The sequence below is a fragment of the Onychostoma macrolepis genome, chromosome 04 (genome assembly GCF_012432095.1).
Source record: "Onychostoma macrolepis isolate SWU-2019 chromosome 04, ASM1243209v1, whole genome shotgun sequence".
Taxonomy (NCBI): Eukaryota; Metazoa; Chordata; class Actinopteri; order Cypriniformes; family Cyprinidae; genus Onychostoma; species Onychostoma macrolepis.
In genome coordinates, this window is record NC_081158.1 from 27,129,821 (window position 1) to 27,152,212 (window position 22,392).

At 35.2% G+C, this 22,392-nt stretch overlaps 2 protein-coding genes across 3 annotated transcripts; both read left to right on the forward strand.

The window, feature by feature from the left end:
- The first annotated feature begins 13,043 nt into the window (after positions 1-13,043).
- Positions 13,044-14,898, forward strand: b2m (beta-2-microglobulin). Its single transcript, XM_058774194.1, has 4 exons — positions 13,044-13,203; positions 13,858-14,130; positions 14,214-14,258; positions 14,388-14,898. The coding sequence occupies exons 1-3, from the start codon at positions 13,140-13,142 to the stop codon at positions 14,225-14,227; spliced, it is 351 nt and encodes a 116-aa protein (XP_058630177.1). The 5' UTR covers positions 13,044-13,139; the 3' UTR covers positions 14,228-14,258; positions 14,388-14,898.
- A 1,330-nt stretch (positions 14,899-16,228) lies between these two features.
- Positions 16,229-22,361, forward strand: irak3 (interleukin-1 receptor-associated kinase 3). 2 transcript variants are annotated; one of them, XM_058774107.1, is made up of 13 exons: positions 16,229-16,473; positions 17,173-17,355; positions 17,919-17,962; positions 18,175-18,241; positions 18,403-18,554; positions 19,203-19,267; positions 19,360-19,471; positions 19,559-19,677; positions 19,762-19,960; positions 20,164-20,226; positions 21,187-21,354; positions 21,429-21,882; positions 22,008-22,361. In XM_058774107.1, the coding sequence occupies exons 1-13, from the start codon at positions 16,359-16,361 to the stop codon at positions 22,133-22,135; spliced, it is 1,869 nt and encodes a 622-aa protein (XP_058630090.1). In that variant the 5' UTR covers positions 16,229-16,358; the 3' UTR covers positions 22,136-22,361. The 2 variants fall into 2 exon arrangements, with proteins under 2 accessions (XP_058630090.1, XP_058630091.1); XM_058774108.1 differs by having other exon boundaries at positions 16,319-16,473; positions 17,192-17,355.
- The last annotated feature ends 31 nt before the right edge of the window (positions 22,362-22,392 follow it).

Sequence of the window (22,392 nt, forward strand, 5' to 3'; positions counted from 1 at the left end):
CCACTCGTGATGTTTTTAAGCTGTTATGTTTCTTAAAAAAGACGGTTGCAAACAAGTTGCTAAATGGGACTACAGGCGCTGTCGGAGACATTCAACGTCATCACGCCGAAAAGTTTCTCAATTTACAGTATTTTCCAATTGTAGTATAATTTGTAATGCAATTAATTTTAGAATAACCAACGAATAGTTTACCGCATTTTATATTTTTGTTCGACAATGTTTTTTGTTTTTTCCCCCCCCGAAATGCGACGCGTCTTTGGAGGGAAGAAGCTCGAGTTTATCGCCTTCCTACTGATGCGAGACTCTGGGTTCGTACTATAAGGTAAACTCATATTACGATTATTACAGGTAAACACCACATTTACCGGCTTTACTTGTGAAAGTGAAACTTTAATGATGCATAGTGTTTAAAGCCATGTTAAAATTAAATGTTTACGGCCACATGAAGCTGTTAGAAAGCAGATTGAGGATTTCCTAGAAGCAAGGATAAAATAACATTTTGTGTACCCACAACAAAATTATAGCTGAAATGTGGTACTTTGTTCACCAAAATAAGTTTAATCTTACCATATCCAAAAACTCACTCACTCTGCTGTTATTTAAAAGATTAAATACGCGGGGATACGTTTTAATTAAAATATTCATATTAATCAAGGATTTATTGACTTTTAATGCACCTTATTTAGAAATGTACAGAAATAGGCTACATGCTTTAAATGTACTTTAGTTAAGGTTATTTCATTTATTCTCTATTTATTACTGCTTATTTCAGTTTTAGTTTGGCTCTGGTTTTGTATTAATTCCAGTTTATATGAAAAGGTTCATGTAGCCTGGATTAACATTCATATACAGAGTAAATCCTTCACTGAACATGTTAAAAATAAGTTGTCGGGAGCGCTGTAGTCGTGATGTTGAAGGTGAGCTACCGTGGTGCTGTAGTTGGTTTATAGCCCAAGTTTAGCTTTTCAGTTCTGGCGCTTTTATTTAGGCTTCAAAATTCGTCCAAGTTATATTATTTTGTGAAGATGATCTTGATGGACAAAACGTGTAAATTTCACGAACTGTGATTGAACACAGAGCTTATTTTTTGCGATAATCCAAAAGCCTATGGAAAAATCCTATAGAGTCTGGGAATGTGTCGTCACAGCGGCAATGCATTCTGGGAATTTAGGTCACGGGAGCTACAGCGGAGACTGAGTGGTAGTGAATGTAGACTTTTTATATTATTTAATGTTTATATTATTCTACTTAAGATCGCGTTGCAGTGGTTGGCTTACTGTATCATCAATTGCCATATCCCTTTGCACAGCCGGTGTGAAAAACGTGCTTTCTCCGCGTTAGAAAGCCGAAAAAGCAGAGGTTTTACCTGCAGACATTGATTATAAGGGCTATGGCAATTGATCATTCCAACGCGATCTAAGTTGAATCATAAACATTAAATATGTTTACATTCACTACGGAACTCAGATGAAAATTAAACCGAAACTCCTATGGTAAACATCTAAAATAAAATGTGGCTTTATAATTCAATCAATCAATCAATCAATCAAACTTTTATTACAGACTCAAGGTCCAGATTTAAAAAAGACAGTAGACAACATATAACCCATAGCATCTATCACAAACATAAAGTGTTACATCAAAACCAACAATACCAGTGTCTCCACAACTTTGACTGATACCGTATAGTTCTATTCATCTCTGTAGATTTAATATATTATAGATACAGTGATTTGCATTAAACTGTAAGCCCTCACACCACTAATAGAAGGAAATCATGTATGGAAATGTTATTTGCGGCAGCTCCTTACCCGGCCACTTTTTGTACGGATTAAGTTTCCTTCATTTATTTGATCGCTCGCATCGTTGTTCGGCATCCTAGTAGGAGTCTTCAACTTGGTTCGGTCAAGTCAATGTATTTATTTGCATAGCATCCACAATACACATCGTTTCAAAGCAGCTTCAAGTTCTGTTACCTCTATAATAACTTAACTCTTAACACCGAGCAGTTTTACCGGGCAATATGACGATATAACAATGATCCACTGTTTGAGATCTAGCTGTAGTGTATTCTCCCCTTACAAAATTAGCCATGGTTTTGCTACTCTAACCATAGTTTATCCATGGTATTTAATAAGATTGTGGTTATAGGAATGGTAATACATACACCAAAAACACGGTCGCTACACGTTATAGTAAAACCATGGTCAATTGTCGTAAGTGTTTTAGCAGTTAGCATTTATCAGTACCAAATAAGACTGATTAGTAATGAATATTTGCAGCCTCTCAGACAAACAACAGAGCGATTTTTTATTTTTATTTAAAGAGATTTACATATTAGTCCGTTTTATTCTAAGTGTATGTAAGATGTTTTTCAAAAAATATGAATGTAAAACGGTCGGCTTTTTCTGTGGTGATTTGCATTTGTTTACACTGTGTGCTCCTGAGCGTGACCTAAAACATGGCGGAATCCGACGCGGCGTGACGTAGGTTCCCAAGGAACCAGTTTCATGCTAACCGCCGATCCGCCTACAGAGTGACGTCACAGTTCCCCAACTCTAGGCCTAGCAGTTTTATGACTTTACAAAAGAAGAAAATAAAATTGAAAGATTGATTACATTGGTCAGAAGAGAGAAAGATGTCAACTTTACAATACCTCCTTCTTTAGAAACACGTAGCAGCATTAAGCACTTTATTTTTTTTTTTTGTAATGTAGTGTTAAAAATTAGTTACGTTCAACACGGAAGCTCCGAAGCTTGTATAAAAAAAAACCCAACACATTTCACATTGAAGCACTGTATCGGAGCTATCGGCAAAGCAAGTGATCTATGACGTCATTCGCCTGAAAACCACGTGACTGCTTCAGTATCTGGTTCACGAAGCGAACCTCAGTGCTGTTTCCTTTACATTGACTACGTTTACATGCGCACGAATATTGCGATTATTTCCAATAATCAGAGTAAGGACTTTATGATGTTTTGCATTATGATGTTTATGTCAAGAGCAAAGCTCTTACTCCCGTTTACATGCAATTCTTATTATTCGCTAAGAATTGTGGTTATTTTTTTTACTGCCATTATTCACATACCCCACGGGACAGCACAAATGATGGACTCAGAAAGAGCAGTGTTACTGGTCGCTGTTTTAATTTATTTACGTCTAATGCATAATGATTTTGTATGGCTGTATATTCCACGCTTTTTCGGCTCCATAGAAATGTGATGGAATTTGTTTGCCTATACGCTGCCGTCGCGTTCTACTCGCCGTTTCTGAATGATTGTACAGACTGCTGGCAGCTTGTGTTTTCCTCAGAATGTGATGCTTTCTTCCCCTCCATCGTTTCTAATCTCCTTATTATTACAGGTGAGTGTCACGTTATTCATATGTGTCACAAGCGCATGCGCACTTTGGTCAGAGCGACAATACTGCGATTAAGGTAGCATGTATTTCGATTAAAATCGGCGTACGCCACCTATGTTAATGCGATTATGAGCTTAATAGTATTATTTAGATCGAAGTATTGCATTTACATGAGGTAAAGATTAATTGCAATATTGTCATTATAATCGCATTAAGAGGGTGCATGTAAAGGCACTCAACTGTTACATTTTTATGTGTTAGCATTGTTTTCTTTTCTCTCTTTCTTTTTTTTTTTTTTTTATCGAAATGTATATATTGAGCTTAAAAATGAACTTGGGCCATGGTCCAAGGACTAGGCACAGTTAAACAGATCATAGGTGTAATTTATGAATTTAAGTTTTATTTTTTTTAGTGCCAGTACACCGGCAGAAATGAATGACTTTGACAATGAACATTATTTATATAAAATATAATAAAACAAAGAATCAGTTGTGAAACCAACGGCTGTAATGGAACATAACACTTTGGAAGTTGTTATTCATTTTTATGACCACTAGCCACAGCATAAACTGTATTGAGAAGCTCGGAGTAATGAACCAAGCTGGTTCAGAACGCTTCACTTCGCCATCACTATTAAAAATGTACATTCTTTAATTAAAAACGAGTCAAAATACCGATTAAAGGCGAAAATATGCTTCCCCTTCAGTTTGGCCCCATTTCTGGCATAGTAGGCCTACGCTAGAAACGTAAATAGAAACGCTTGTACTGTGCACGTGATTAACGCCATCTCCAGCTGTTTTTAAAACTATTTTCCATGTAAACGAATTTCTCGTGAACGATGCGACTTGTTAAGCTTCGCTTTTAGGGTCTCGTGCATTAAGGGCGGCGATTTTAAGGTGCAGTATCAAGAAGTTTAAGATTTTTTTTCTAAAACTAGTCTTGCACTTGCACTTGCGATTTTAAACGCAAGACCGCATTCTGTCTGAACGGCTCACGCTCTCCTTTCTCGTTCTTTCTCTTTTTGTATCGGAGGTGAGTTCCACATAATTGTTCGTTTCTTGTATCTTCCACACTAAAGGATGTCCGTCCACTCTGCTGAGCAAATAAAACACACTTCCTGTCGTCTCTTGTGTGTCTGGGTGCAGCTGTTGTATCCCTGGCGCAGACTCAGATATCCGCTTCAGATCCTTTTAAATCCCATTTCATGCTTTTCCATATAATCCTTACACCCAGATATCACATTATAATCTTATGTATAAGCCTTTTCAAATATTAGCATATTTTCCATACGCCTGGTAATTGTGTACAAGTGTAAACGGGTAGCCGACATGACATTTCAAACAATGTCCTGCAGTGTGATGTGATACTCCATCTTAAACTATATTAAACAACCTGTTTCTAATTCGTATGTAATTATTATTATACATGCAATTTATATGACCTCACTAATTATGTAGCCATGTGGATATTAGTCATTTTAAACATTATTTTTGTCTCTCTGCAGATACAATTTGGTCAACCACCATACCCTTTTTTTGTTGTTGCAAAAGTGTAGTTAACATGTTTTTTGTCGTATTGCTTACCATGTATAACCACAGTTTAACTACATACTAGGGATGCACCGATACCACTTTTCCCAGTAGTCGCCTGATAGCGATACTTTTATTTTTGGTACTTGCCGATATTTTTATTGCATTAGTAAATTTTTTAAATATTGGGTACAGAAACCAAAAGAGTGTGTATAATGTTAGTTGGTTAACTTCATTTATCAAATAGATACAGTCAAACCAAAATTTATTCAGACACCTTCAACATTTCTCACATTATCACGGTTTATTCACTATAGTTTAGAAAATGGTAATAAAATATGACAAGAACTCAGAGTTAAACTGTGTCAGAACAAATTCAGCTTGATAAGGTATGTAATGGATTACAATCAACCAAAAATTATTCAGACAGCTGTTAGTATGACAATATTTACACAGCTATTAATACTTTGTCAGGCCACCCTTAGCCTTAACGACAGCCTGTAGTCTCCTGGGCATGCTGTCAACAGGTTCCTGCAAACCTTAACTTTTTTTCCCCCAGACTCGGTCTGAATAATTTTTGGCCCCAAATTTGTATCAATTTTACTGGTAGTCCACTGTATGAAGAATTTTTGAAAATAATTTCTCGCAGTTTACTTTATTTTGCTACTCACTTACATAAATGAACTATAGTGTCCTGCACCCACTAAAAAATATCAAAAGATTAGTAATCACGCGTTTTGCTTTAATAATGCTGGGAACCACTCGTTATAAATCTCCTAACTGTGATATTTTCATAAATAGAAGTAGCGTTTTTTTTCATCTGAAACGTGCTACGATTTATATTCCAAAGCCACTCATATAATGCAGAAACACTCAAGCAAGCAAAACGCTCAACGCGCCCACGTATTTGTATTGGTGCAGAATGAGAGGTACAAGTAGTACAGCCAAGCACATTTACACTGGCTGGTAGATTCACTTTCGCCAGGTTGAAAATTAATTTTGTTTATAGTGAATGCCCCTATAAATGCTCTTTATTTTTACGATTTAGTATTAATCCAAATGATGCGTGTGCTAAGTGAACATCAAAGATCACACAACAGAAGTGCTCTCTCTCTCTCTCTTCCTCCCTACCGTTAAGTAACTTGTGCATTGTTTTACTTACACCATTTGACATATCCGACCGAAATAACAAACTTTCCAGTGATAACTGTGAGAAAGGTAGGCTATATTCACTCGACAAGCTCTCGCATCAATCCACTCAGCGTGATTTGCTTATGAGCTTGCGGACATCACAGTCGTTAACACTGAATGTTTAACATTATATTCATTGCATAAATATATTTCGTAGACATCCTTAATCTCCTAATTACTCCATTCTGCTGTCTGTTGTTCTGTTGTCCGTGTTTCTTTGTCTGAATACGGCACTTATCACATGCTGTGTGGTATCGGGGCATTTTAACGAGTATGCGTACAGGAGCTCATATCGGGCCCGATACCGATACCAGTATCGGTATCGGTGCATCCCTAACATATACCATGGTTAAACTACTGTTAGTGTAGCAAACCCATGGTTAATTTGTGGTTACCATGGTTTAACAATAGTAACCATGGTTATTTGGTTTTATTTGTGGTAAAACCATGGTTAATTTTTGCAAGGGTATACTGACAAGTTTTATACTTAGGCTACTGACTGTTTAATATATTGAATATTTAACATATTGTAAATCACAAAACAGAATGTAGGCTATATAATACAAGGAGGGGGAAAGAATGATTTATGAATATTATAAATTTGTTGTAATAACTATTACAAATTATTGTAAATAGTGCTATTACATTTGTTTCAAATGTCGGCCCAAGTTTTACAGTGATGAAGAAGCTTCAGGCATAAAGAAGGTGTACTTAGATGACATTCATGGTTTATTGCATGAAGTGCAGTCCAGGGTCCTTCTGAGTCTTCAAGTGGCATATCTGATCCATCCCAGCACATTTGGACCACATTGGCCTCATTCAAGCCTTCAAATATCAAAACAGCTCAAATTGAGGTGAGTCAGCAGCACATTTGTACACTAAATTCTACACTGGTGAGATGTCTGAATGGCCCTTCAACACATGATCCTCCTCCATTCAGAAGTGTCTGTTTATAGGAATGAGTCACACTGGACATCAGAACTTCAGGCTGTGTAATCCTGCCTGCTTCCTTCTGAATATGGAGCGGATGTGACCGTGTCTGGTTTCCCCCAGCCTGTGTGTGTCAGAGGCCGGTCGTCGCTGAATCTGCGCCGAAGCTCAGCGTGAGCTGCATTCAAGGTGGGCGTGTGTTTTTCTGGGTTCCAGAGCCAGCGTGTGGAGAAGTGGAAGCGTGGACAGGATGAATGGAACGAGTGGGTGGCTGTGGGTTTGTGTGTGTGGGTGTCTTTCCTAGTGAGACGACTGTCTGTGTGTGTTTGGGACCTGTTGAAACTGAGTATGTTTGTGACTGTGAGTGTGTGTGAGCACATTTTCATGTCTGTACTATGAAACGGTAAAATAGGGCATTTGAAAAACGTAGCTTGCAGGCTCCAAAACCTAAATGTGTTTAGATTTGTGTATTCACAATGTCATGACATTACATAATCTAAATACAGGTTACAGTTGTAATGGGCTACAGGCAGTTCGTTTATTATTTTACTGTTTTTAATTCTTCTCGTTTTTAATTTCTTTATATAATTCTTATTGATTTAACATTTTATTTTATTACTTTATTTTTTCCACATTTATTATATATATATATATATATATATATGAAAGATTAAAATTTTTGCTTTACAATTTTATACACACACACACACAATATATATATATATATATATATATATATATAGTAAGAGCCAACTGTAAATGGTCAAGAAAAATATATATAATAAATATGGAATTCATGTTGAATTATAATTTAGTTTTTAATGTACTGTGACTGAATTATTTTTTAATAATTTATTATTCAGTGTGTAATCGTGGTAATTTATCATGATTTTATTATTGTTACTGTTACATTTTTTTTGAATTGAATGTTTAATTTACTATTTATTTGTTACTGTACTTGAAAAAATTGATTTAGGATTTAAAAAAAATATTTTTTTATGTAATGAAAAATGTGCAATCAGTCAGTGGTCTCATATTATCCAGAAGGGGTATATTTTGCAATAATGATTCGCTGACTGAATGCTATACTTTGCTAATTATACAGTTAATTACCAAATAAGTAAATAAATGGATGTAAAATAGAGATTTAAGTTGAAATTATTTTATGTCACAAGAAAAAGAGTGTAGAGTAATATAAAAGACATGAAACTATAGGAGATAAATACATAGTTAACTGCTCACTATATAAAAATATAGACTGTGACTTACTGATCAGAATCAAGTATTCTGGAATATTTCTATCATAATTTAAAAGACTGAAACACAAACTTTTTCAGTTCAACCTCAGTGTGTCATTTATGTGTGTAAGCCCATTAAACTGGGTTTTTAACTCTACTATATAAATATGAGTATGATTTTCCATCTTTAATGTGTATTTATGGATGGTTTTCAAGCAGTGAGTTCTACTTAGTGCACCAGGCTGCATGAATGTGTGTTTATTTACGCTGTGTGACTGATGGGTGTTTGTGCACTTCTGTTTGAGGGTGTGTCTGACCCGGGTGTCATGCTGTCAGTGACTCACGCCGGCGGTCCTGACTCATCCCGCTGTCACCATCGCCGTGAGCTCGCGTGCCGCTCTGCACAATCCGGCCACACTCGCACAGTCATCGAGGAAAGATTTCCCTTTCCTCCTCTCCCTCTTTCTTTCTTGTTCTTGGTCTCTGTGACTCATCTTGGTTTCATTTTGCCGCCCCCCTCCACCCGCCACCCAACTCGCCTCCATTACCGCCTCCTCCCTCAATGGGTCTATCTCTCTTTTCACTCGCCTGTCTCATTCCTTCGCTCCCTCTCTTTCCCTTTCCTTCCTGGCTCTGTAAATGACCTCATTTTAATGAAGCACAGTCTTGGCGGGGAGACCAAACCGCATGGCTGGAACCTCCCTCCCTCAATCTCTCTAAACCACCCTGTACTCCAGAATCTGGCTTTCATTCCCAACGCTAATAGAACCAACCGGGAAGTCTGGGAATTCTAGAGTAACTCCAAGAATTCCACGACAAATGTTTGATTGCATTCCATCACTTATGGCAACAACACCACATGTAAAAAAAAAAACTACTTTCCAAGGCTCTAGCTGCAACATTGTCCCATAAACTAGGAGAAGATTTACACAGTCTGAGGATGAATCTTTAACCTTTAAAACAGGGAATCGTGCAAATTTGTGACACCTACACACTTAAAAATAAACTTTCTTTATTCTTATGCATTGACGGTTCCACTAAGAACATCCATGGAAACTTTGCACAACCATTGCACAAAAAGGTCTTCATAGTGGAATAAGATTCTTCCGACTATTAAAATATTCTTCACACTAAGAAAAATGGTTCTTCTAAGAACTGTTCAGTGAAAGGTTCTTTAGGGAACTCAAAATGGTTATTCTGTTAAACATTGCTACAAACCTTTAGTTTTAAGAGTGTAGAAATCTGAACTTTTTTGTGGCTCTAGCTGCAACATTGTACCATAAACTAGGCGACGATGTACGCTGGTGGGGTTCAAAATCTTTCCAAAAGTTTTTAACATTTACAACAAGGAAACACCATTATGTAAAATTAAGGAGATATAGTAAAGATTGTGCACTGCTTGTATGACACTAAGCATGTTTGTGATTGCTACATTCTTAAAAATATAGTTTCTTTATTGGCATTGATAGTTCCACGAAGAAACTTTTACATCCGTGGAACCTTTTCATTGCACAAAGGGTTCTTTAGAATATTAAAATATTATTCACACTACAAAAAAAAAAAAAAAAAGGTTCTTTCTTTGGGTATCCCAAAATAGTTCTTCTATTGCATCTCTACAAAAATCCCCTATTAGAGCTTTTATTTTTAATAGTGCAGAAGCCTAGACGACTTTTTTTAATTTATTTATTTTTCCGCAGTGAAAATAACTATTTTTGCACAGATAGATTGAACGCCTTTCATTGTCAGTGCAAAGAGTAAAGTCCCTCCTATAAAGCCTGAAGGTTTTGTTATGGTCTCTGTCTGCAGCCTTTATGAGGTTGTGAACGCTACCACATGCTTGCGCAGCCGTCCCAGTCGGCTACACCGCAAACTCTCAAGATTTGTGGCACGCTCTAGATAGAGACATGAAAAATGAGACAGGTGCAAAATGGTGGTGTTACATTTGAGTGAACGTCTATCTGAGCAGAGAGCCCTGACTTCCTCTGTTTGACATTAACTGAAGGCTGCTAATTGATCTTCAATTACAATTTAACCTTTGTGTTGGAAAGGAACATTAGCTGAACACTGGATGGAAAAAAAGATCTCTTTTATGATATTTATCACAGGATGTCATATGACCAAGTTTTATAGCGTATGGTGAGCTTGTTTTTAAGTTCTGGTGGTTCAAATCATATAAAAGTTTGTGATACAATGACATAAATCAGTCTAAATCTAAAGTATGTTTAGTAGTTGGTCCAAACCTCAAACTTAGTTTTCACTGCCTGGCTGGAGATTTAATTCTGTGTATGATTTTAGTTTCACCTTCAATGCTGGTACAATGCTGACAGCTAGTGGGAAAAAGTGTGCCATTGCAGACTGCCCTATATTTTGTAATCTACAAAAGTACCAGATAGTTTGAGGTTTTGACCACAGAAAAAAACCTCACCAGATAATCAGATGATGTTTGTTTATAGTTTTTCATTTTCGGTTTAGATATAGAGGCAGTTTTGGGTAATACTCATTGGTCTCGAGATTTATTTCCGTATATGTAATTTAACGTACAATAAAAAAAAAAACCCCAAACTTTATCACATGATTTCCCGGAGATCTTGTGTGAGCCTTGGAATCTACTTTCACTTTTTGTTGATACAGTGGACACAGATGTATTTAGATACTTAAGCCACACTCAAACATAGATGAATTTCACTGCACTAGATAAGAGGCTATAAAACCAATTGGCAAGTTCACGTAGGTGTTCTATTGGGTACTAGCGACCATACAATATAATGCTATATAGTTCATCAAATCAATAATGGACATGTTAAGTTTAGTTAAGCTTAACAAGTAAGAAACTTGAGATTTTTCTTTAAAATACAGTAAATGTTACTTGATTTGATATGCATGGTTAGTTATCTGATACTCTGTGATTTTTTTTTTTTTTGACCCACTGTATATGCTAATAATTTATTAGAAAATGAAACATAATTTGCAAAGCTGACAAATCATATGAAATGTGCCCAGGCTGGTAAATCTGCTTTGGTTTAATTCAAATTGGTAAACAAACCAATGCACAGGGAAACGTCCTTAAAGTGAAAGCACCTCCAAAGCAGACAGCACAGAAATTGCATAAAGTAGAGCTTTATACATTTTTCCCAGCAGTTTAATACATTGGATTACAGACCTACACAAAGAATGGTGTCATAATATTGTGCTTAGTATCCATAGAGACTGAGATGAAGAATGTTGTGGCAGGGAATCTGGCATCCAGGCCAAGCCACAATTCATATGCGTTTCTTTATTGCTTTGACTATTCCATATAACCCAAACGCCTGAGGAACAGGGATAACTTTAACGTTCCTATGGCTGATGCTTTATTTAGCGCTTCATATTTTTACCAGCCTTAGATTTACATATTTGGGCATTCAGTTTGCACTCTGCCCCAAAAAGAAACTGATATTAATGGATTTTGCATTTACCAAAAATTAGAAACAAACACCAAATTAAATGTGAAATTTTGAAGTAGAAAGACTGAATTTGCATTTTCTTGTAATCCAGTACCCCATTTAAAGGCATCTGGGGCTCTTGTATAATCTATTAACATCCATAATGTATTCTATACTATAATAGCCTACTATTTTTAAAACTACAAATATACCATTGTCACTCAGTTTTGTAATTTTAAATTTATTAAAGTGAAAATGTTAAGTTAAAATAGTTTTGCAAGTATAGCACACTGCTATTTAACACAGTTCACTAACCATTTGTTTTTTAAATAAAATTTAGGTCACACTTTATATTAGGTGGCCTTAACTACTATGTACTTACTTTAAAAAATAAGTACAATGTACTTATTGTGTTCATACTGTATTGCAAAACACTTTTGCTGCTATTAAGGTGGGATACAGGTAAGGTTAGGGGCAGGTTTGGTGGTATGGGTAGGTTTAAGGGTGGGTTAAGGTGTGAGGGATGGGTCAACAGTGTAATTATAAATGTAATTACAGAAATTAATTACAGATGTAATAACATAGGTATTTTAAAAAATATAAGTACAATGTAAAAACATGTATGTACACAATAATTGCATTGTACCAAATTATTAATTTAATTTAAGTACATAGTAGTTAAGGCCACCTAATCTAAAGTGGGACCAAAATTTATATTTGATATATATATATATATATATATATATATATATATATATAAAATATATTTGCCTATTTACAAATCACTTTACTATTATGGTAACAATTTACATTAATGTTCAATTCTCCTTTGTTAACATAACTAACATTACGTAAATAAGTTAACATGAGCTAACAATAAAAAAAATTATAATTCTAAAACATTTATTAATCTTAGTTAATATCCTTTTCAACGTTTGCTAATGCATTACAAGTTTATTTTATTTAATGCACCTGAGCTGACATGAACTAGTTGTATTTTTAATAAGATGAATAATAACAAATACTGTAACAAATGTATTGCTCTTTGTTTGTTTCTATTTATGTATTAACTGATGTTAACTCGTGGGACCTTATGGTAAAGTGTCACCACTATTATAAATATTGTTTTTCAATATACTTTTGGCAATGTCTTTGGCAATGATTGGTTATGTTTATGAGGGCAAAGAAGAGGGAGGAGTCTTATTATTGTTTAGGTAAGTTAGGGTATTTCCAAAGGGATTGTTTTCCACCAGACCAATGTAACAGTCTGTATAACCTCCCTAGACCAAATCCACCTAGTAACAATTTGTTGCAGTTTTGCTATTGGCTGCCTGTTATTTTGAAGGCTGGGCTTGTGTCGGTGGTGACAGTGCATTTAAGGTTACTGGTCGTTTACTTTCGATATTAACAGCTTTGGACCTGATAGCTGAAGCATACTGTTTTTTGTGCTCGCAACTAAATCAACTAAAATGAGAGCAATCATCACTTTCGCCCTGTTCTGTGTGCTGTACATCACTGTACAAGCTAAAACATGTAAGTAGTTCATATTGAATATGTGAATACTGTATCGTGTTGTTTGTTTATTGTGTTGTGTTACTCTGTTGATTGTTTCCGATATGCAAGAGATGTTTCCCACTGGAATTATCCAAGTACATAAGTTAAAGTACTATGTATGTATCTATATAATAGTCTATATTATAGTCAAATGATTTAATCAGTATTTTTAAGTGATGTTTTCTAGCATTAATTTGACATAGTTTAAAAACAATGCGTCATGTCACTTAAAGTGGTTTAATTTGTATTTATGTCTTATTGTATCAAAAATCCACAGTTTAAAGACATTAATAGCCTCTATTTTATGGGTCTACATCAGTGACTAACATTGAGAAATATAGTAAATCATTTGAATGTTACCTACTGCTAAACAGAGTTATTTTAATTTTTCATTGATTGCGTTACCTGTTTACTGCATGCAAGTGAGGCGAAATTCTGATGCAATTTGTGATTTTTATTTATTTTTTTATTTATTTTTATTAATATTTCCCTCACAGTTTCCTTTGTCTAGAGTCAAAAAGGTTGAAATACATTTTTATTTGGTGATTTATGTTTATCATATTTTAAATCTGTTACAATAATATTTATTTCCATGTTATCTTTGTAATCTAATATTTTAAATTCTAATTTCAGCCAGTCCCAAGGTCCAGGTGTACAGCCATTTTCCTGGAGAGTATGGAAAGGAGAACACCCTAATCTGCCATGTGAGTGGCTTCCATCCTCCTGATATCTCCATTGAACTGCTGAAGAATGGCGAGATTCTCCCTAATGCCCAGCAGACTGACCTGGCCTTCGAAAAGGGCTGGCAGTTTCACCTCACCAAGAGTGTCAGATTCACACCCGAGAGAGGACAAGATTACGCCTGCAAAGTTCGACACATGACCAACACAAATACCTATTCTTGGGGTGAGTGTAATGTGTATGTTTCTAGAAGATACGTTGTGGTTTGACATTGCATGTTTATTGAACATCTCATGTTTTTTCTGCAGAGCCCAACATGTAAATCTAAAACAGTCAAAGTCGGACAAAGGAAAGTAAGTATTACCTTGTTTATTATTAATTGAAAAATGTAGCCAAATACCAAAAAAGTATCTTCTACCATTAAAATGTGGCATTTCGGAATTGTAAAAATTAATAAAGGTGTTTTTCTTTTCTTTTCTTAGGTTAATTTCTCATGTTTTGGACTTTTTCCATCATCTCCATAATATCCTGCTGTTCCAATTTTACATACCCGATTTGCTCAAGATGCACTATTTACACAAATGATTTGTAACTTCCATGATGCATTGATTTTAGCTTTTCCTTAAGTTGACATTCTTTTTCTCCATGATAGTAAGCATAATTTAACTAAAGTAGCTGCTACATGTTTTGGATCGTTTTCCGGGTTCTTTTCACTGTTTCATTCCTCTGTGCATGTGTAAATTCTGTGTAGTATGCCTACAAGCGGTAGCAGTTAGGCAATTGTATAGGTAAAAAAAAATATTTGGCAATGTTTATACCTAATTTGAGGCTTTATTTTGTAATTAAATACAAATAACACAATCAATTCTCTCTTTAAAACAGTTAAGACTGCAAACAAGGTATTTAATGAATATGAATGATTCAATTTGACACATTATTTCAGAGAAAATGTAATTCTAAGTGGGTAAAAATAAAAAAAAATTGAAAACCTAATGGAACAGTTGTGTTTATTTGCTTCAAATAGTATGTACTGTTGCTTGTACTTCGAAGTTAAATCAACATTATACAGGGAGTTTCAGTTATTTGCCTAACCTAAAACATGAATGTCTGCCTAGCAACTGAGCAACCAAAGCTGTGATTGGATTAAAAAACAGGCGACAAGAAATAGTTTCGCTTTCAAAGAGGCTATTAAAAAGGTAAAATCCTCAAGGTTTTTCTATATTTTATCATATTTGTTTCATGGCCTAAAGTGCCTTTGGCAGAAAATACAAGCAGTTTGTATCACGCGCCACTACAGAGTCTGCCGCGCGCTAAAATAAAGTCACATGACTTCCCGAAAAACCTGTGACGGTGACAAGCCTCCCTGATCCTCAAGCGCATGAGCACAACTGACATCAAGTGGTCATATTAATAATTTTATGATGCTATCATGAAGCTGAAATGCTGTGAATCATACTGAAAATCATCAGCTTTTGTCATTTTAGAGACATTTTGTAGATAAAGGTGTATGTGTTTTAATATCTAAGTGTTGATGCACAGTTGTAGGCTAGATTGTCTGAATGCGCAGTAAAAATGAAAAATGTATTTGTTTAGAGAATCGGGCGATCATCTAGCCCTAGATAGAGTTTACTAAAACATTAATTGCATTTCTGTGTCATTGTCTTGCTAAAAAAGAATATTAAGACTGATAGATTGACACTTTAACAATTTCTGTTTATGTTTTGATAAGATAGACTACTACTTATTTTTCACTAACTCTTTGAATTTAAGTATTTTAAGATTCTCCTGTCTCTGTACATTGTACGTTGTTGAGATGCAAATGAACTCTATCTCTGATAATAGTGAAAAGGATTCAGACACTTTTTACAGTTTATGTAGGCTACAGACAAAGGATCAATCACATATCAGCTGTATCAATTTTGATACAACTGTATCATTGTATCAAAAGTATCTTCACATATAAATCGCTTTTTTAGATTTTGTTTACATTTTATTATTGCCTTTTATTTTACTGTCAGTTGTTATATATTAAATGAATAGCTAATAGGCCTACAAATGTATAATGAAATATTTTTAAAGTAGTTATTAAATTAGTAAATGATACAAGGATGTAATAATAATAGCCTAATAATTATTATTATTATAATAATCATCATTATTATTATTATTATTAAGTATATTATGTATTAATTATTTGCCAAAGTTAATTGCTTGATTTGTGTGTGTGTTTTGTCTTGTATGGGTTGCCACCTTTCTCACACAAGTAAATAGGTGAGATAATGCTGCCTTAAATTAGTCAATTTATTAGAGGAAGTAGGTGGGGTTTGGGAATTTCCGTGTTGTAGCAAGAGTTACCAACACAAGAGAGCACTGTAGTGTAATCAGTCCGAAAGGAATGAAACATCTAAATCTAGTCAAACTACACACACCTGTATCGTTAAGACTAGCGAATCATGTCAGGTAAAATAAACACGTCGACTTTCCTCTTCGACGTCCCGCCGGTGCTGATGGGGTCTTTCTGTAGACTGATGGACAGCGGGGTCGACGGTCTGGGATGGAGAGCTTTAGGTAAAAAACAAAACGCACTTTACCGTCAAAACTTTGTACGACCGTTACCTGTAAGTATGAGGTTCAGCTATGACCATCTTATCAATTATTCTGTATTTCTTGTATGTGGGAATGTGTCAATGTTAAATAGCCGCTGGAAAATGCGGTTCAAGCTTTTTTAAACGTTGTAGTATTAGCTGTAAATTATAATTGGTCGAAACTGGTAATTAGTTGTTCAGTGCAAGATGGTCAAAAGTTGGTCCAGACTACATTCTGAATAATAAAGGTGCTTCACGATGCCATAGAAGAACCTTTTTGTCTAAATGGTTCCATAAAGAACCTTTAACATCTGAAGAACCTTTCTGTTTCACAAAAGGTTGTTTGTAGCGAATAAGGTTCTTCAGATTATAAAAAGGTAAGCAAGAGATGGCTCTTTAAAGAACCTTTGACTGAATGGTTCTTTGTGAAACCAAAAATGGTTCTTCAATGGCATCGCTCGAAGAACCTTTTGAAGTACATTTATTTTTAAGAGTGTAGTCATTATTTAGTCCAAGATGGTCTACCACCAACAAACCAGGTTCTAGTAGGTTGAGTCCACCAAAGGTTGGTTTTCAAACTAATGACCAGCTAGAAACCCAGACAGTTTAATCCAGATGGTTTCAACAGAGTTTTTTTTTCTTCCTTCAAATCTGATCTTCATCACCGTTTGATTCCTCACAGCTACTCTCATCCTTCCCAGTCAGCTGGAAGTGAGATGCATTGAAGTGTACGTGGCTGCTGGGAAAAGTCCGACCCAAGAGCTCATGTGGTTGTGGTCCCAGCAGAATAAAACCGTAGGAGATCTGCTGAAGGTTCTGGATGAGATGGGTCACACTCGAGCCAGGAGTCTTTTCCAATCACAAGGTAGCATCTTCATTGTAAGACTCTAATTCTGGTTATTATGTTTCCTTTGCGAAATTACAGTACCATGCTAACTATTGGTTGTGCCAAAATAGCTACTACAGTTATTGTAGACAGTAATTTACTAAATAAAAATAATTTTAAAAAGACTGAAAAGTATCATTTACAGTCTAATTTATTGTTTTATTAGTAGTGATAACTAAGTAACTAATATATTGGCTGAAACTATTGTAGGGGTTGTTTACATTTTACTGCCTCCTTTTAGCTTCCTCTTTTAAGTCATAGAAGCTACAGTATCCATAACATATAGCATTATTATAAAGTATATTTAAATTTAAAGAGGAGCCTGGCAAACCTAAATATGAAGTGAACTGTAGTTAAGCAAAACAAAACAAAAAACGTGATTTAAATAACCACAGCTGTGCATGTAAACCACAGGGCAGTTCTAACAATTGTATCACCCGCAAAAACACAATTCATCGGCACACAATGTATAATGAAACTGCTAGTGATACTGCTATGAAACCGCTGCATAACAAACCTTAACCAAACATATTCTTTTTTAGACTCCTGCATGCTGAAGTCATCCTCGCCCCCTCTCTTTGCCAAGGTAATGTCGTTTTTGATGCTCTTATCAACCTGCAGATTTTTAAAGCAGATGCTGCTCAGATGCTTGACTTTATTCTGGTTTAGGTGTGTTAGAATACAAAAAGAATGTGCACTCACTAACTGAGCAGTTTTGGTTTTACTTATCTAGTCACATTATGTTTATATATTATGTATTCACATTCACCCTATCTGTATTTTTCATTTTTCAATCAGTATCTGCCAAACACCGAGGGATCCTGTCAAATCTCACTTTTTAATCCAGAGTCTGTGTCTGTTAAAGGTAATTTGTACAAGTGCATTTAAAATTGACCTTCATTGTGTTTGTGTCAGTTAGCATTATCGTACATGTAGCTGTAATTCTAGATATTAGGTTGAAAGTTTCATTTCTACTTTGAGTGGTTTCATAAGGATATGAGATTAAACCTTATTTGTCCATCTCAGGTGAAAAACAGAAGTATTTCATCACATATTCTGATGTCATAGAGGGAACGAGACATTTCCACCAGGACTTAAAAATCGGAGCAAGTGCGTTCGCCGAGGTCTACTGCGGAAAATGGGGAAACAGGTTTTTTGCTGTGAAAGTTTTTAAACAGGTCATAATCTATTAATATCTCAAAACATTACGCAAATCATCTTTTTGCAAATTGTGCTGGGCAAGTATTGACCTAGTGTTAATTTTCACATACCTTTTTTTAAACATTAATTGGCCATTCGAATTTACCATTATATTATTGTGTTTTTTCTTTTATTATTATTATTATTATTATTATTACATTAATCTGCCATTCTGTTGTGTTCTTTTCTTGCAATTGTTCTATTATAAATGTATAATAAAATAATAGAATAAAAATACAAGACCATAATAAAATAGTTAACAAGGACATATTATTATTATTATTATTAATACTAAAACAATATAATAAAAAATAAAAGACCATTATAAAATAGTTTATAATTATTGTAATTATTACATTCATCTTCCATTATATTATTGTATGCTCTTTGCTGGCAATTGTTCTATATTAATAATAAAATAATATAATAAAAATACAAGAACATAATAATAATAATGTATTGATTATTTAATTAATTGATGGAAATTATTTTACTATAGAAAATGGGGAAACGCATCTTTTGCTGTGAAAGTTTTTCTACAGGTCCTAACTAATTCATATCTGACTTCACATACATATATCATGCTGTTTTGAAAAACACTGATCACATTTTTATTATTTTAACAGGAAAACAAAGCTAATTGGAAGGCATTGTGGGAAAAATTCACCAAAGAAATTGAAGTTCTACAACTGTAGGTTCAGTAAATGGTTGCTTGATCATATTCCAATGACTCTTCAAATGGTGTTTATAATTTTTTCATGAATCTCATTTTTGTCTGCTTAGCTACCAGCATCCTAATATCTTGGAGTTATGGGGCAGCTTTTCAGAGACAGATCGCTTCTGTTTAGTTTATCCATACCTTCATAACGGATCACTGTTCCACAGGCTTCATGAGGTAAATCATCTGCCAGCAAACTGTAACATGTTTCGTCATAGCAGTCTAAAGTTGAAGCTTTCATAGTGTTTACTACTCTTGTCACAGGAAGTTCAGAGGCCTCTATCATGGCAGGAAAGGCTGAACATCATCAAAGGCACCGCAAAGGCAGTCCACCATCTACACACTGCACAACCGTGCATGGTTATTTGTGGAAACATTACAAGGTGCCAGTGTGAAGCCATATCTACAGCTTCTAGATGCCCAGTGAAGATGCATTGAAATGAGCTTGTTTTGTGTTGTGTTCACAGTTCAAACATACTCTTGGATGAGCAAATGCAGCCCAAATTATCAGATTTTGGATTAGCTCGTCTCAGACCGCACTCTGTCGACCAGAGCTGCACTATAGTCATGGATACAGCCTCTCATGGCAACCTTGGCTATCTCCCAGAGGAGTACATCCGTGATGGCAAGCTGTCAGTCAAACTTGACGTGTACAGCTTTGGCATGGTGAGCGCAGCATCCTGTTTAAAATATGATATTCCGAAGCCAGGTATAATTTGTATAAATAAAGATTTATGTCTGCATTTTAATTTTAATGATTCAGCTGCAGAATATGGCCATTAAAATTTATTTCTCATTTATTACTGGCCCAACATAATTCAGCTTTTTGTTCTTACATTTCTTTTTAAATTTTCTTTTTATGTTTGTAGGTTATATTAGAGACATGTACTGGACAGAAGGTGAAACAAGAGTCAGGAAAAAGCCTGTTTTTGGTAAGAAGCAAGCATCTACTTGAGGAATAAAAAATGTTACTTGCCAAAACAATATTAACATATCCCTTTAAAGTGGTCATATGAGTAAAATGAATTTTACAAATGTCTGACCCTAATATATAAACATACACAAGAAACTTGAGCACCAAATCAGTGTATAAGAATGACTGACAGATCATGTGACACTGAAGACTGGAGTAATGATAAAAAATATTAAAATGAAAATTATTATTACTACTACTTGTTTTAAATTTTAATATTATTTAATTATCATTATATTTTATTTGTATAATTTAATTATTATTTAATGACTTTTTTTTTTACATTTTTGAGTTTTTTTTTTAATCTGGTAATATAATTCATACTTTACATTAAAGGGATAGTTAACCCAAAAATGAAAATTCTGTCATTAATTACTCACCCTCATGTTTTTCAAACCCGTAAGACCTTCGTTCATCTTCAGAACAAAAATTAAGATATTTAAAAACCAGAGAGCTTTCTGACCCTGCATAGACAGCAATGCAACTGATACGTTCAAGGCCCAAAAAGGTAGTAAGGACATCGTTAAAATAGTCGTGGTACTGTCGTGAACGCGTGTTGAAGATTGGCACGGAAGAAAATAAATTGTTGAAAAAAGTCATTATTGTGCACAAAAAGTATTCTTGTAGCTTCATAACAACCAGTGATGTCACATGGATTATTTTAACAATGTCTTTACTATCTTTCTGGGTCTTGAACGTGGTAGTTGCATTGCTGTCTATGCAGGATCAGAAAGCTCTCGGATTTCATAAAAAATATCTTAATTTGTGTTCTGAAGATGAACGAAAGTCTTACGGTTTTGGAACGACATGAGGGTAAGTAATTAATGTCAGAATTTTCATTTTTGGGTGAACTACCCCTGGAACATAATTTATAACAGAACCTTGCCTTTCACTGACTAATGCCATTGCATTTCTTTAGAGAGATGTATTGCATTCAGAGTTTGAGGAAAAAGGCTCTGTGGATGCCTGTTTGCAGTTTTTAGATCCCAAAGTTAAGCACTGGCCTGCTGCCGTGGCACTTTGTCTGCTCCGAATCGGATTAGAGTGCACAGGCAGCAAAATGCGAGTCAGGCCGAGCATGGAAATGGTTAGTAAATATTCTCATTTATGCAAAAATGTACACACATAAACGTATATAAACTTTATTTTATTCCTCTTCAGGTGCTTCAGAGACTAAGCCAACTTCTTCCCATACCTGCACTGCCTGAGGACCAGCCGCACACTCTAGATGATACAGTCCCTCTTCAGCAGTCATACAATGGCCACAGTCCGCGTCTAAGCTTCCCCATTGAAGATGATGAAATGTACAGCCCACTGGAGGAACCGCAATCTCACAGAGTTCACAATCTGGCAGAACCCTGCGAGTGCAGCCAGTCTGAGGTCACTTTCTTGAGTGTTGGAGATCCCAACTTGTCACATTCCCTCAGGGAATGTCTTCAGGAAAATGACAGAGTGGTTTCAGCATCACAAAGTTTTCAGTCAGACTCTGCAGCGCGCCTGGACTTATATGGGAGCTGGCCTGTGGAGTGCAGCTGTAGCACTGGAACTGAAGCACAGGGGTGTGAGGACTGCTGTGCAAATGGATTCAGTCAATCTGTTTTATATGTAACTGTAGGCAAGTAGAGTCAAGGGAGCATTCACAGAGAAATCTGTCTAGGAAGTGTTGAACTTCTTTGTCAGTACAAACTAAATTATTTCCAAGCAGGTTCGGAATTAATATGCAGTATTTTTCTTTTTCAGATGATGATGCCCAGCCCTCTCAGAATGGCATCACAAATCCAGCAAAAGAGAAAATAAGGAATAAAATTCATCTGTACAACCAGGGGTTAATAAAAACTGAAGAACTTCTGTCACTAAAGTCAGAGTGATTTAGCAATGGGTTGGATATCTCCACAAAAAAAAAAACTCTGGGACTTTAATCAGCAGTGGGGAGTGTTGGAGCTCATTTTGTTTGAACGTTTGTTTGTTTGTTTGTGCTGGTTTTAAAAAATATTTGTAGATATTTTAACAGTATTTCTATATTTATCTGCTTATAAATGTACATAACTTATTCCCAAACTGAGTTTTTAACATTAAATAATTTGATTAAATGTGGATGTGGTGATGCTACAAAAATTATTAAAAA

Excerpts from the sequence above, each read along its gene's own strand:
- irak3 (XM_058774107.1), top strand. The coding sequence starts at position 16,359 with ATGTCAGGTAAAATAAACACGTCGACTTTCCTCTTCGACGTCCCGCCG. Across the intron at positions 17,963-18,174 it reads CGCCCCCTCTCTTTGCCAAG|TATCTGCCAAACACCGAGGG; the intron begins GTAATGTCGTTT and ends TTTTTCAATCAG. Across the intron at positions 19,268-19,359 it reads GAAATTGAAGTTCTACAACT|CTACCAGCATCCTAATATCT; the intron begins GTAGGTTCAGTA and ends TTGTCTGCTTAG.
- b2m (XM_058774194.1), top strand. The coding sequence starts at position 13,140 with ATGAGAGCAATCATCACTTTCGCCCTGTTCTGTGTGCTGTACATCACT. Across the intron at positions 13,204-13,857 it reads CACTGTACAAGCTAAAACAT|CCAGTCCCAAGGTCCAGGTG; the intron begins GTAAGTAGTTCA and ends TTCTAATTTCAG.